Source organism: Heteronotia binoei, chromosome 4, assembly GCF_032191835.1.
Source record: "Heteronotia binoei isolate CCM8104 ecotype False Entrance Well chromosome 4, APGP_CSIRO_Hbin_v1, whole genome shotgun sequence".
NCBI classification, from domain to species: domain Eukaryota; kingdom Metazoa; phylum Chordata; class Lepidosauria; order Squamata; family Gekkonidae; genus Heteronotia; species Heteronotia binoei.
The window spans coordinates 47,214,306-47,230,484 of NC_083226.1; the positions used below are offsets into that span (position 1 = coordinate 47,214,306).

Below are 16,179 nucleotides of genomic sequence, written 5' to 3' on the forward strand. Positions count from 1 at the left end.
GTTGTTATGTGATCCATTTTGATAAAAAAAAAAAGCCCCCTTGTTTTTCTTCTGTCTGCTTCTCCAGGTTTCCTATGCGCGACCAAGCTCAGCTTCCATTAGAGATGCTAACCTGTATGTCAGTGGTCTCCCAAAAACTATGACCCAGAAAGAACTAGAACAGCTATTCTCTCAATATGGACGTATTATCACTTCTCGTATTCTCGTTGACCAAGTCACCGGTAAGTAGACAGGTGCTCTGCCCTGTCTCTCTCACTTTTTCAGTCTGGTAGGTTGTGAAATATTCCACCTTCCCAGTCTTGCCTCTAGAACATAACAAAGGTATATGTGGCCCAGAAAATACAATTTTCTGCCGGAATTGTTCATAAATATGCATGGACGAAAATAGATTGTGCAGTGTAGTCAGTCAGCCTGAGTCATTTCCACCTTCAAGGTGCGGGTTTGAAGCCTGTTTCATGCCTTGTAATAAATTTACAGCTGCTATAATCTTCATTTCGAAGCTATGGAGTGAAAATAGTTCCTGTGCTCCTAATAAACAGCTTCCTCCCCTCCCCCCCCAATAAAAATGCATAATCTTATGTGGAAATGTTCAGCTGTTCTCTCAGGCTAAGATTATACAAAATCCAGGCTGGTAATTGTTACTAAGGCTTTTTAAAAGTTGTATTTTTGTACTGCTGAAGAATATGAACTATAAAATCCAGAGGAAAACAAATCTTAGGAGGGTTTTTTTAAATCAGAAAGGCATATTGATTTGGTACATTAAGGCTGAATAGTTCATTTTTATTAAGTTCATTTTACTTCTAAAGGCATCATAAAATTGAGCACATTGCTCATACCTTCTATTCTTTTGACAAAATCAACCTGAATGTAGTAGACAAATCTGTTAAAGATTGAAGCAAACTACACCGCCGCTAGAAATTTAGGAATCTGACTTCCCACTATCTGTTATGCTCTCTTGATTTCCCCTCCACCCCAATCCTGCTTCACACACTTTTGATGGCATTTGTTTTAATATGTGGACAATATTTCAGAAATGACACTGCAAACTTACTGGCTTTTGCCTCAATAAAGAAACGATGAGCTGCATTGAGAAGCAGGCTTCTGTGGAAGAACCCCATTTGTGACTAGGATTTGTATATAGTTACCAGTAACGGCTAATTCTAGGAACATCAGACTTGTATTTTTTGGTGTTGGAAAGCTGACCGATATTATTAACACTGCCTGTATTAAATATCTGCAGTCCTGTTTAGATCTTTGGAAAGATTCTGTTACCTATTTTACAGATAAACCTTTATACTATTACTGAAAATTTCCCTGAGTTAGTAAGCAATAATTTCAAAGGGAACACATGCAAAAATAACACTTGCAGAATGGAAGACAAGTTTCTTCTTAAATGCCTTTTGCTCCTGGGTCCTAAGCCTTCCCTCTGGTTTTTAAAAACAATGCAGGGATTCATTAGGAGCAAGTGAGCCTGATTTAAGTGAGCATATTTTCAGCAGACTTGTGTATGGGTTTTGTCCACCATGCGCATATTCAAACATATTTTATACATTAAAACATGGTTCAAGGCCACTTTCCTTATTGTTCAAGGCAACTTTTACAATACTAGTTTAAAACACTTTCAGTTTAAAACAAAAAATAAAATAACAAATCCCACCTCTCTCCCCCGCCTCTTTAAAAAGATGCCTGCCAATTCAGACTCCTTCAAAAGCCATAGCAAATGGCATATAATGAGGTATGTCAAAACATTTCTGATGGTTCATTGGGAGATAAGAATTATTTTGCAGTTAGAGATCCAGATTTTATTAATTACAATTGAGTAAAGCCCAGTTTAAATGCCTCAGGTGGGTAACATAGCTAGTACCTCTTCTGAGCTGGGCCCTCAGCCATTGCATGTGTAGTGCTGGTGTGCCAACCTTGAAAGCTGGATTAATTGTTTGGGCCTGGTATAAGTTTTAAAAGTGAGTGATGGAACCCTGTGCTTTGTATTTACGTGTAGGAGTTTCAAGGGGCGTGGGCTTCATACGATTCGACAAGCGAATTGAGGCAGAAGAAGCCATCAAAGGCTTGAATGGGCAGAAACCTCCAGGTGCCACAGAGCCGATCACTGTAAAGTTTGCCAACAATCCAAGCCAAAAAACCAATCAGGCCATCCTTTCCCAGCTGTACCAGTCTCCAAACAGAAGGTATCCGGGACCTCTAGCTCAGCAGGCTCAACGTTTTAGGTAGGTGATGATATATTGACGTTTCTGGGATTTCCTTGGGGCCTGCTTGTGCTTTACCTGATGAGACTTTTGTTTCCTGATATGATTGTTGGTTTTCTAACTGTTTCAGTGTCTAAAAGGCATAACAGTCAGTACTTATTTAAAAGCACTGCCATCTGTTGGCAGCTGTAAACAGACAAAAGGTTTTAAGCAGCTAATTAGCAACACCTAAACAATGTGAAACTTATTTTCCAATTTGCAGCATGTTTGAAATTATTTTTAATGTTCTAAAAATAGTATCTCAGTTTAATTACTTGGACTTCTTTACCACATGTTATCCCAATAAAACCAAAAATTAGTTTATTGGTTTCATGTTATTATTCTGGGTCATATTTCTCACTCTGTTATTTTCTTTTTTTTTTTGCAACATAAAACATATGTGGTGGGGGAAAGCAGTCTGAAATGTTTGTGGTCTGTGTTTCTGTGATACAGTGCAGGTAGCCTTATGTGTTTCTCTGATATTTTATTGTGCTGAAAAGGACAGATGGTGTGAATTGAAACAAATGCTGCGTTAATCTACATTCATGATCTGATTGGTGCTTTTTGAATTGGTTTAGAGCCTTTAGTGAGATGCTATTTATATATATATGTAGCATCAGATTCTGCTATGCATCAGATTGGTTTGCATAGGATTCTAGTATGTCCAGCTTTGGAATTTTTTTTTTTAATGCAGAGTAGAAGGGACTTGACTGATCACCTTTCAAAGACATTGGTATTCTCAGGTGAAAAACTTAAGAATTTTCAAACCAGGATTTAAATTGTAATTAATGTGCCTTCCTTTAGGATGTTAGCTGATAGCAAAACAAAGCAGCTTCAGATAGCGATTTATGAAAGCATTCACTTTAATTTCCTACATGAGTAGGAAGAGACGGTTGTTTTTATTCAGTGTTCAATGGAATTCCTGGTCTTTTTCTTTTTAAAAGTTACTTTTATCAAACCACTGATTACTGAATAAAAGTAGACTTGCTCTGTCTTCATAGGCAGACTGCCTGTTCCACTAGTCAGTGCTAGAGCAGAGGTAGCACTACTCAGAAGATGAATCCCAGAATGTTCAGTGTCTCATGTGTCTTTGGGGGGTTGCTGCACTAACATGAAAGAGGTAAATAAACTCTTGTGGAAATGACAGATAGGGTCAGGGCACACAATATCATGTGGTCTTTGAAGATCCTGAGCAGTCTTTACTCAAGTTACTCTAGTCCCATTCTCCCCTATATCATCTGCAAGCTTACAGATTGTAAGCAATATTCATCAGGCTGGGAATAAGGGCAGCTGACTCTGAAGGAGAATGTGGTGTGCAAGTTTGCATTGTGTAGCAAATCCATTGGGATGAATTCAAAGTACTGCTGCCATAAACCTAGTATAACAAAAAAAAATCAAAATGATGTTTGAGACCAACGAAGTTTTATTCAAGGTATGAACTTTTGTATACATTCATGCTCTTCGGATACGATGCTGAATGTAAAAAACTTTGTGCACACAAAAGCTCATACCTTGAATAAATTTTTTTGGTCTTAAAGGTGCCACTGGGCTTCATTCTGCTGCTTCAGACTAACATGTCCATTCACCTAAAAAAAACACCCCAAAAGGCTTCCTTGGATTAACATATCTCTCTTTTGCTTTTAACTTGAATGTTGACTTCACTCCTAGAGCATCAGTTCTGTCCTGTTCCCCACCACCACCCCGGTAGTTCTTTAATGAAATCTTGAGACATCTGTGTAGTTGGTTCCAATCCCTTTTGAAGAAACTACAGCCCAGTCTGCTTTTCTAGAAACAATCTGCTTTTTCAGTAGGGCTTACTTCTCTCCAAAGATTTTAAAATCTTCAATATTTCCATCCTGACTTATTATTGTGATTTATATTCTTGTCAAGTAGCACTGAATTGCTCACAGGGGACTGCCTCCATTCAGCATTACCTTGTAGGATTGTTGCCCCATTTCCAGTATAGAAACCATGGGGCATAATAGCTCTCATAAACCACCTAATATTAGTCACTATTGTTTCTAAATAAATCTTCAGCATTGTTAGGTAAATGGTCACACACTGGTGTATGCAGGATTCTTTGAAAATATGGCTTCAGAATGCATCAATCGCACCACTAACAAGTAGTTTGCATTTCTGATAACATACAAATGTGCTCACTTTACAGGCGGTCATACTAAATGATATACACACGCCTGGAAGGAGGCCATATCAAAACAGAGAAATTCTGTTGTCTCCTTTGCTCAGGAGGGTGCCAGAATCATGACCTGAGGTCCATGTTAGCTGTTTATTTTTCAGGAATCTTTACAGGCTTTTGACTCTGGAAATATATTTCAAGTGCCTTACTGTTTCTTCTAAAGTAAGGCTAAGATTATGAAAGTAACTTTTATTGGACTGCTGGTTTCTAAGTGTGGGCCTGAACTCAACTGTGTTTTAGTGTATTCAGTGATATTCCTACAGTACAGAGGCCAGTGGTTAGAATGCTCGACTTCCTGTATATCTGTCTTACTTGGTTCTGTTAAATACATTGCTCAGGTTCCAGTCTAATCAGTGTTTGACCTGAACATTATTTTTTGTGTTAGTATTTTGTGTTTTGTGGGTTAGGACCCAGAGGGTTTATTAGTATTAGGGACTCTGAATATGAATTGTATGGGCCATTTCAAATAGAAGAATCTGTTTTACACACACAATCAGAGTTAAAGTTTTTACTTACATACCTCCAAGTATATCAGTCTGTTGAATTGTCAAGACCAGCAATCCACAGCAAGTATTCATTCATACTACTCAAAACAGGTCTTCAATACCAGCCTGACATCCCTGTTCTAGACATTACCTTCTGTGTAGCATACTTTATGGCCCTCATTTGGTAGGAAAGAAGCATACACATTTTATAAATAATAAATATACACATGCAGCCTTAAATAACACACGTTAACAGCACTTCAGTTTTGTAGCTTGCTGAAAATTTTCAGAAGGGGATAATTCTCTGAAGTGCTTACCTGACTTTTATTTGGAAAAAAAAGAGAAGAAAATCCAGTGTTGATCTGCATTCACTCTGTTGCTACTTTGCTGAAACTTTAACCAGACATATTCCTACAACTTTGCCACTCCTACTTAAACTGCTTTATTCATGAAAATAATTCCAAAAATAATATAGATTGTTCAAGGTAATGCGTCTATGTTCTGCTGCAGTATGTAAAAATAGATGGCTGATGTTGTTTCATAGAATCATAGAGTAGGAAGGGACCTCCAGGGTCATCTAGTCCAAATACCTACCCCAAATTCACAGGATCTTCATCGCTGTCAGATTACCATCTATCCTCTGTTAAAAAACCTCCAAGGAGGGAGAGCCCACCACCTCCCGAGGAAGCCTATTCAAATGAAGAATTGCTCTAATGGTTAGGAAGTTCTTCCTAATGTTGAGCCAGAAATTCTTTTGATTAAATTTCAACCTGCTGGTTCTGGTCCTACCTTCCGGGGTCACAGAAAACAATTCCACACCATCCTCTATCAGGGGTAGCTCTCCAGATGTTTTTTGCCTACAACTCTCATCATCCCCAGCCAGTGGCCATGCTGGCTGGGGCTGATGGGAGTTGTAGGCAAAAAAATATCTGGAGAGCTACCGTTGGCCACCCCTGCGTCTATATGACAGCCCCTCAAGTACTTGAAGATGGTGATCATATCACCTCTCAGCCACCTCCTCTCCAGGCTAAACATCCCCAGCTCCTTCAACCTTTCCTCATAGGACTGGGTCTCCAGACCCCTCACCATCTTCGTCGCCCTCCTCTGGACCCGTTCCAGCTTGTCTATATTCATCTTAAAATGTGGTGCCCAAAACTGAACACAATACACCAGGTGAGGTCTTACTAGAGCAGAGTAAAGTGATACATCACATCATGTGATCTGGACACTATACTTCTGTTGATACAGCCCAAAATTGCATTTACCTTTTTAGCCACCGCATCACACTGTTGACTCATGTTCAGCGTATGATCCACTAAGATCCCTAGATCCTTTATCCTGTTTCAAATGTAGTCTCTTCAATACCTTTCTTGCTTGCTGAATTTATGCAATATTTTTCTTAACTCTGCATTTTGAACTTTGCATAGAAAAACAGGCAGTTGAAATTAATTGTAGTGGCAATAGAGGTGAAATAGCTAATGCCAACTTATTACAAAGCATAGTGGTCATTAAAAGGATTTGTGGCTCACTTAACGGTTAAGAAAAGTTAAAATGAGTTTTCAGCACTCAGCTGTGTGAATATTCTCTCCAAATAAGTTTGCATGTGTGATACAGTGAATGGCTTGGATCTGCCAGAAATTTCCATGGACCAAAGGTACTCGTATCATGGAGCACAACTTCATGGCTTCCCTTTCTGCTGAAGCCCAAAATGCCTCCTGAGTTACTGTTCCTGGGGAACAGAAGACCCTCTGAAAAAGTATGGAGGAAATTAACGGGGAATCAGCCAAACCCCCCCCCCCCCCCCAAAACTCTGCTTTCCCTGGCTTCACAGAAGGTCTTTGATGGATTCAGGCCAAAATTTGGTGTTATCTTGGCATTCAAGTTTTTGTAAATGTCAGGAATTGCCAGTGCTGCTTTGTTGCATATCCCATCACTAAATAGAAACATAATCCACATTTATGTCTCAAAGTGAAGCATTAAAATTGTTCTTGAGTTGTCATTCTTTACATTTTACACTTCTTCTATAACATAGAATCATAGAGGTGGAAGGGACCTCTAGGGACATCTAGTTCAACCCCTTGCACAATTCAGGAACTTCACAAATATCCCCCCACCCTCAGTGACTCCTGTGGACACATTCCAGCTCATCTATATCCTTCTTAAATTGTGGTTCCCAAAACTGAACACAATACTCTAGGTGAGATCTAGTCAGAGCAGAGTAAAGCAATACCATCACTTTGCGTTATCTGGACACTATACTTCTTGTCGATACAGTCCAAAATTGCATTTGCCTTTTTAGCTACATCAGACTGCTGACTCATCTTCAGTGTATGGTCCACTAAAACCCCCAGATCCTTTTTGCACACACTACTGCCAATACAAGTCTTCCCCATACTATTATTATGCATTTGATCTTTCCTACCTAAATACAGAATTTTATATTCCCCCTGTTAAAATTCATTTTATTTGTTTTAACTCAGTTTTCCAGCCTTGTCAAGATCCCCCTATATCCTAACTCTCTTCTACCATATTTACTACTCCTCCCAATTTAGCATCATCTGCAAATTTAATATGCATTCCTTCTATTCCTTCATCTAAATAATTTATAAGACTAATAAACAAAACAGCCCCCCACCGCACCCCAGGACAGATCCTTGAGGCACTCCATTTGTCAGTCCTCTCTAAGAGGATGAGAAACCATTAACAAGCACTCTTTGGGTGCAATTTGTCAACCAGTTACAGATCCACCTAACAATAAAAGGATCCAAAACACATTTTACCAATTTGTCAACAAGAATATTATGTGGAATCTTATCAAAAGCCTTACTGAAATCAAGATAAACTATGTCTATAGCATTCCCTTGATCCAGCAAGTTTGTAATTTTCTCAAAAAGTGAGAGAGATAAGGTTAGTCTGACATGACTTGGTCTTGAGAAATCCATGCTTGCTCTTTGTAATCCCAGTCATCTTTTCTAAATGCTCAAGGAATGACTGATGATTTGTGCTAAAGCTTCTCCAGGTATAGACATCAAGCTGACAGGTCAGTAGTTACCTAGATGCTCCTTTCCTCCCTTCTTGAAGATGGGGGCAATATTTGCTCACCTCTAGTCTTCTTGCACCTCACCTGTTCTCCAAGAATTCTTAAAAGTAATGGCCAGAGGCTCATAGATCACGCCTGCGAGGAGATGCACAAAATGTTTTTCAGCATTTCAGATGGTTTTAGAAATGATCGCTGCTTGTGATGTATATAATCTCAACTTTGCTTCTCGGTTTTGTATGTTTAAAAACTTCCATGGCCAGAGGAGACAGTGGGAAGATGCCTCTCTTGAACTACTTTCACAATCCTTAAAAATTATTACTGAAGCCGCAGAGATTTGGTCTTAGGTACTGATACTAATGCATCCATTCAATGGAAATTTTTTATAACCCTAACTTTTCACTAGACACTTTTTTTTGCAGTTAATGCATTCCATTGACTGATGTGCATAACATGTCATCTTCTTCGTGGTCTCTGTGCATCACACTGATGGGATATAGGCGCCCGCGCCGATCTCGATCGGTATTCTTGAAAGCTGCGGATTTCCGCGCCCCAGGTCCAGTGAGCATGCTCCAAAGCCCCACCACGCATGCTCACAGGGACCGGAGCGGACATCCCGCCAGTTCTCTTCTGAATAAACAATTTTATTAGTAACATATGGTAGTAGAACTATAACTACAACTTATAAAAAGCTTAATATATATTAAGAAAAAAACCATCATTCTACCCCACATCTTACTTTCTCCCACCCCTCCCCCAATTACTTGACCCCCGCCAGTGTTATTTTCTTTAAAAAAAACAGATATTAAAGGTACCCTTAACTATCAAGAAAAAAAACGAAACAAAAAAGAAACATAGGGAAGAAGAACCCCCTTCAAGAGTTATATTGTTATCTTAAAAATCTTAATCCTCAAAAATTGTCCAATGTCCTTTTATTTTCCACTCTTTCTCTATATATCTTCTGAATTTCTTCCACTCTTGGTTAAAAAGTTCTAAATCACAGTCTCTTAATTTTCTTGTTAATTTGTCCATTTCACTCCATGACATAACTTTCATAATCCAGTCCCATTTTTCTGGTATTTTTTCTTGCTTCCACAACTGCGCATACAATGTCCTAGCAGCTGAGAGCAAGTACCATATTAATGTTCTATCTTCTTTTGGAAATTTTTCCATTTGTAATCCCAGCAGAAAAGTCTCTGCCTCTTTATTGAATTCATATCCCAGGATCTTAGATATCTCTTGTTGAATCATTTGCCAAAACATTTTAGCTCTTTCACAAGTCCACCACATATGGTAGAAAGAACCTTCATGCTTTTTACATTTCCAGCACCTATCTGGCATCTTATTGTTCATCTTTGCTAATTTTTTTGGAGTCATATACCATCTATACATCATCTTAAAACAGTTCTCTTTAATACTATGACATGTTGCGAGTTTCATGGAATTTTTCCACAGATATTCCCAAGATTCCATCTTTATTTCTTTATTTACATTAATTGCCCATTTTATCATTTGAGATTTCACTACTTCATCTTCTGTAGCCCATTGTAAAAGTAATTTGTACACTTTTGAAATTAATTTCTCATTATCTCCAAGCAGAACTCTTTCCATTTCTGTTTGTTCTTTCCTTATTCCTTCAGCTTTGATATCATTCTCCATCAAACTTTTTATTTGTTGCATTTGAAACCAATCATATTTATAGTTTAGTTCTTCTGCAGTTTTCAATTCTATTTTCCCGCTTTGTATTTTTAGTAACTGGTTGTATGATAGTTGTTTTTCCTTGACTGTTTTGGCCGTTAACTTTATCACTTCAGCCGGCACTATCCATAAAGGTCTCCTCTCATCACCATATTTCTTGTACTTTATCCACACATTTAATAAGCTACTCCTTATATAATGGTGAGAGAAAAGACCGTCCATCTTCTTTTTTTCATAGTACAAATATGCATGCCAGCCGAATTTTTTTCCATGGCCTTCTAACATTAGAAGTTTTTTATTTAATAACGTTATCCATTCTTTTAACCATACTAAACAAATTGCTTCATGATACAGTTTCAAATCTGGTAATTGGAATCCACCTCTCTCTTTCGCATCTATCAGGACTTTCATTTTAATTCTAGGTTTCCTCCCGGCCCACACGAATTCCGAAATTTTTCTTCGCCATTTATCAAATTGCTTAGCATCTTTCACAATGGGGATGGTTTGAAACAGATACATAATCCTTGGTAAAATATTCATTTTTACTGCAGCTATTCTACCCAACAGTGACAAATTGAGCTTGTTCCACTTTAGCATATCTTCTTCTATTTTACGCCATAGCTTTTCATAATTGTTCTTAAACAAATCAATATTTTTCATTGTTATCTCTACCCCTAGGTATTTTACCTTAGAGGTAACTTCACAACCCGTTAGTCTTTGTAGTTCTTGTTGTCTATTTTTCTGCATATTCTTTCGCCAGTTCTCTTCTGACCGCCGCTTGGATCAGTCGATCTCTCGTCACGGTCGGTAAAACCCTTTTTTTTCTTGGAAGTTGCAATCGCTACTACTCGAACTTAGTAGACTTTATACTGACACAACAGTCTTTTTAAAGACTTAGGAGCGGGGAAGCGGTGAGAAATTTTTCGGACTTTTTTCCCTCATCCCCCCGTTTTCCCGCCAACCCCCCCTCCCCCCCAACCGCATGGAAAAGCGGTGGGGCTTTTTCAAAAGGTGCAAGAATTGCGGTAGCAAAATTGCCCCTCCAGACGGGCATGCTCTTTGCCTTTTTTGCTTAGGAGAGACACACATCCCTGACGCGTGTGCGCACTGTGCTAAATTTTCCCGCCAGATGAAGAAGAATCGCGCGGGTCGTTTAGCAGCGGCGCTGATGGAGAAAGCGCTATCGCCCAAGAAAATGTCGGCGGCAACGCACAAGCTGTCGGAGTCGGGCGATATTGACAAAACCCCCTCCGACGCCAATCGCCCCACTAAATCGGGCTCGGCATCTAAGTCCGACTCCTCCACTCCTGCAAAACAGCCAAGGGAGGAGAAGGGACTTCAGCCGGAAGCGAAGAAGAAGAAAAAGTCGGACAAACATCGATCGTCCGCAACTTCGCTCCCGACATCACCACCGGGATCGGCGACGAGAGTACCACCTCTGAAGCTCTTCGCTTCACCACGCCGCCGATTAAGCCCCCCGGTACTGGCATCGATGTCAACGCAGATCGCCATTTCTTCAGACTGAGATCGCGACCTAGATCTGACGCAACGGTCGGGGACGGAGGGCAGTCCACCAGAAATACATACCGTGGAAGACACCGTCCGATCCCGAACACCACCCCGAGATCCCTCGGTCAGCCCCGATCACCGTCGGGTCCGAAACCCGGAAAGGGATCGATCCACCACACCTAGTCGTGGAAGCCTCGGGCGTGACCATTCAGACAGCCCTCGTAGAGACCAGCATAGCACTCGGCGTCGTCATCGGTCCCGAGATTCGGAAGAGAGATCCCTCAATAGAGATCGCTCCCCGCTTCGGAGACCACCGCCACCAATGTCCTGGGACCAGAGACAGTGGCAATACTTGTATGGGTCTTGCCCTATGCCTTCCATGTTTCCATGGTTTCCTGCTAAACACTTAGATTGGGACCAGCAGTCCGAAGCCTCGGTTAGATCCCGGACTTCGTATCGACCCCGACACACGCCGTCAGCGTCGGTATCGAAACCACAGAGTATAACACCTCCAAGGAGACAAAAGACCCCCCCACGCTCCCGGAGCCTGGAGCGTCGGAGGACATCGGAGTCACCAAGAGCTCCAGAGACCCCTAAACATTCCTCTGAACACTCAGAATCAGGAGAAGGCTCACACGGATCGGAGGAGGGCTCCACCCGGGAAAAGCAGAACATCTCCTCCCCGGATGAGCCAGCACCATCGAATAAAGTGGGCGAAGAACTGCCCATATCCCCCTCTGAGGATTTAAAATCCTATGGGGATCTAATAAAACGTATGGCACAAACCCTATCACTCCCGACAGTCCAACCAAAGCCGGTAGTTACCGACAACGTATTTGACGTTGTCCAACTTGACACCTCGACGGCCGTCGCCTTACCTCTCACAACAGTCATGCTCCATACCACAAAATCTTCTTGGGACAAACCAGCTTCAACACCGATAAGCTCCCGAAGGCTGGATCACATGTATCGAGTCCAGGAGTCCACAGCGGAGTTCTTATTTAATCACCCAAGACCAAACTCGGTAGTTGTAGCCTCGTCTTCAAAGGCTAGAAAGACACACGCCTCTCCACCAGACAAAGAGGGGAAGAAGTTGGACAATTTAGGCAGGAGATTCTACACGGCTGGTTCGATAGGAGTGAAGGTGGCGAATTATGGAGCATGTATGGGCCGTTATCAATACGCCCTATGGGATCAGTTATCGACTCTACCAGACCTGTCAGAACAAGCCAGCCAGGCACTAAAAAGGATTCAAAGGGAAGGTATAGCGCTTGCTAAACAGCAGATTAATACCGCCAAGCACGCAGGTGACATTTCCGCAAAGACACTCACCTCGGCAATTACCTTAAGGCGTCACTCTTGGCTAAGATCGACAGCATTGCAGCCAGATACTCAATCCTATGTCGAAGACCTCCCCTTTGATGGAAGTGGATTGTTCAGCTCCAACACAGATTCTGTGCTGCAAGAGATGGATAAAAGCATCAGAACATCTCGCAATCTGGGAGTTCCCATCTCGTCTAGATCCCAAGGAAAACGTACCTGGAACAAGCCATGGAACAAGAAATCGTTCCCCAAACAGCCCACCGAACAACAATGGAGACCTAAAGGTTCCACAACCTATTCCAAACCTCCTTACAATCCCAAGTCGAAGTACTCTTTGACTGCCCTTCCCCCTGTTTCCTCCCCTCCCCTTTGGACCCGGACCATACCAGACTTTTCCCATATTCCCAGGCATGGTCCACAATCACTATGGACAAATGGGTCTTATCGATAATCCGGACGGGTTATCAAATAGAATTCAGAGAAAACCCGACAGTCCCTACTGTCGTTCACACCAGGGCATCCGTCACTCTGCAGGCAGAGGTCCAATCCCTCCTCAAGAAAGATGCAATCGAACAAGTGCCAATCAGCCAGACTGGGCATGGTTTCTACTCCCGATATTTCACCATTCCCAAGAAAGATGGGGGCCTTCGACCCATTATGGATCTCCGAGACCTGAATCATTTCATACCGAAACAAAAGTTCAGAATGATCTCCCTGCAAAACATATTACCCCTACTGAACCAGGGAGATTGGATGGCAACCCTGGACCTGCAGGATGCCTACTTCCATGTAACCATACGTCAAGAAGACAGGAAGTTCCTCAGGTTCTCTATTGGAAACACCCATTACCAATACAAGGCCTTACCCTTTGGTCTCTCCATGGCACCGAGAGTTTTTACAAAGACTATGGTGGTGGTGGCAGCTCATCTGCGCCTACAAGGGATCATTATCTTTCCCTATATAGACGATTCGCTGCTAGTGGCGAGTTCCAAACCTCTGCTACTTCAGCATATAGAAATCACCCTAGCCCTTCTACGAGACTTAGGCCTGCAGGTCAACTTAAAGAAATCGGCACTGCAACCCTCTCAAAGGGTACAATTCATAGGAGCCATATTGGACTCGCAGGCCTGCAAAGCATTCCTCCCGATAAAAAGGGCGGAAGACATCATATCACTGACACAAATGTTTCTGACAAACCCTACAGTTACGGCGTTCCAGGCCCAACGCCTCCTGGGCTTGATGGCAGCGACAACAGCAGTGCTGGAATTCGCCAGGTTCCACATGAGAATGCTACAGTTGTGGTTCCTACGCGTATTCAATTGTCAAACGGACCTTCCCTCGCGCCAGCTGACTGTCCCAACGTCGGTGCTCTGGACCCTATCCTGGTGGCAGGAGAAAAAGAACCTCCTCCAAGGGGCCCCATTCCACAGACAAACTCCTACCTTGACCATAACGACAGATGCATCCTTATGGGGCTGGGGAGCGCACGCAAACAACATGTGTGTGGGGGGGCAGATGGCCACAGGATCTTCTGCGCTATCACATCAATTTCCTAGAGTTGCTGGCCATACATCATGCCGTTCTCTCATTCAAACACCTGATTGGGGAGAGAACGGGGAGAGAACGGTAGCGATTTTGACAGACACCACCACAGCTCTATCCTACGTGAACAGACAGGGCGGCACAGTCTCGAGGAAGTTATGCCTTCTAGCGCTAAGAATCTGGGAAATTTGCAGAGAATCAAACACAACTCTAGTAGCCTCGCATCTGCCAGGCAATCTGAATGCTTGTGCGGACTACCTCAGTCGGGGAGGAGCCTCATTCCACGAGTGGGAGCTCAACTGGGAGTTTCTTCGACCGGTGTTCCAGAAGTGGGGCACCCCGGACGTGGATGTCTTTGCCACACGCAGCACCTCAAAATGCAACAGATTTTGCTGCAGGGGCGGCGCAGACCCTCTTTCGTTGGGAGATGGGCTACTGATCTCATGGACTCATTTACATGTGTACCTCTTCCCACCGATCCCGCTAATCACGCGGGTAGTCCACAAGATATACCGCGAACGCCCCAAGGGGATTCTCATCACACCGTGGTGGCCCAGGCAGCAATGGTTCTCCCCTGTACTGCGGCTGTCTCACGGAACGTTCCATCAATTTCCGATGAACTCGGATCTTCTACTGTCCCACGGAGGGCGAGTGGTGCACCACGATGTGCCTCACTTGAAACTCACAGCGTGGAAGCTGGAGTGACGAGGTTGTCGGATAGAGCTCTGCAAGTCATGCTAAACAGTAGAAAATCGTCCACTAGAAAATCCTATGAGTATAAATGGGAAAAATTTGTCCAATTTGTAACCAAAACTGCTAGGGAACCAAGAAAGGCAGGCCTTCCACTTATACTGGACTTTCTACTCTCACTTCTAGATAAAGGAGTAGCTGTGTCGTCTGTGAGAGTATACCTAGCAGCCATATCAGCTAATCATGACCAACTTGAAGGCCACTCGGTGTTCTCGTACCCTGATACCAAAAGGTTCCTCAAGGGGTTGTCGAGGTTATACCCTGCGGTAAGAGACCCAGCCCCCGCCTGGGACCTCCCAGCAGTGCTGCAGGCGCTGACAGGGAAACCCTTCGAGCCTATGGCTACTTGTTCCCTGCAATTGCTATCTTGGAAAACAGCCTTCCTAGTGGCCGTTACTTCAGCTCGCAGGGTGGGTGAGCTGGCAGTGTTGCGCTGCGACGAGCCATATTTGAGGTTCAGCGCTGAGGGAGTGAGACTGCGCCCCGATGTAACCTTTCTCCCGAAGATAACATCCTCTTTCCACCTGAATGCGGAAATATGTCTACCTATTTACTTTCCAAACCCAAATACAGACTTAGAGCGAAGACTTCGTACCTTAGACGTTAAGAGGGCACTCTCATTCTACCTACACAGGGTAAGACCGGGACGTAAACACCCTAGACTTTTTGTCTCGTATTCCACAACATCACAGGGTGTTAGAGTTTCTTCACAGCGAATCTCTAAATGGATAACTGAGACCATAAAGTTATGCTGCCTGTTGAATAAGAGACCCCTGCCGAGACAAATTAGAGCTCATTCTACTAGAGCCCTAGCAACTTCGGCAGCCTTTATGAGGGGAACACCCCTAAGAGACATTTGTGACGCGGCCACGTGGTCCTCCTCGCATACATTCGTGAGACATTATGCATTGGACCTGAACTGGCGTAGACGTTCATCAGTGGGCCGTGCAGTGCTTCAAGAAGTTTCTCGCTGATGGACCGTTGCACCCTCCTCCAGGTAGGACTCTGGCTTGCTAATCTCCCATCAGTGTGATGCACAGAGACCACGAAGAAGATAAACAGGTTTCCTACCTGTAACTGATGATCTTCGAGTGGTCATCTGTGCAGTCACACTACCCGCCCTCCTTCCCCTCCGCTGCCGGTCCATCTCTGAGGGCTTACGCAGCGGTCAGAAGGAACTGGCGGGATGTCCACTTCGGTCCCTGTAAGCATGCACGGTGGGGCTTCGGCGCATGCGCACTGGACCTGGGGCGCGGAAATCCGCAGCTTTCAAGAATACCGATCGAGATCGGCGCGGGCGCCTATATCCCATCAGTGTGACTGCACAGATGACCACTCGAAGATCATCAGTTACAGGTAGGAAACCTGTTTTTCTCCTTTCTTCAATTATATTGT

General features: G+C 43.0%; 1 protein-coding gene across 17 annotated transcripts in view; it reads left to right on the plus strand.

Annotated features, from left to right (window-relative positions):
- Positions 1-16,179, plus strand: part of ELAVL2 (ELAV like RNA binding protein 2) — a 191,872-nt gene that overhangs the window by 164,110 nt on the left and 11,583 nt on the right. For all 17 annotated transcript variants that reach the window (XM_060237210.1, XM_060237214.1, XM_060237203.1 and 14 more), the window contains 2 exons: positions 68-221; positions 2,000-2,225. In XM_060237210.1, coding sequence (XP_060093193.1) covers positions 68-221; positions 2,000-2,225 — 380 coding nt within the window. The remainder of the gene's footprint in view (positions 1-67; positions 222-1,999; positions 2,226-16,179) is intronic.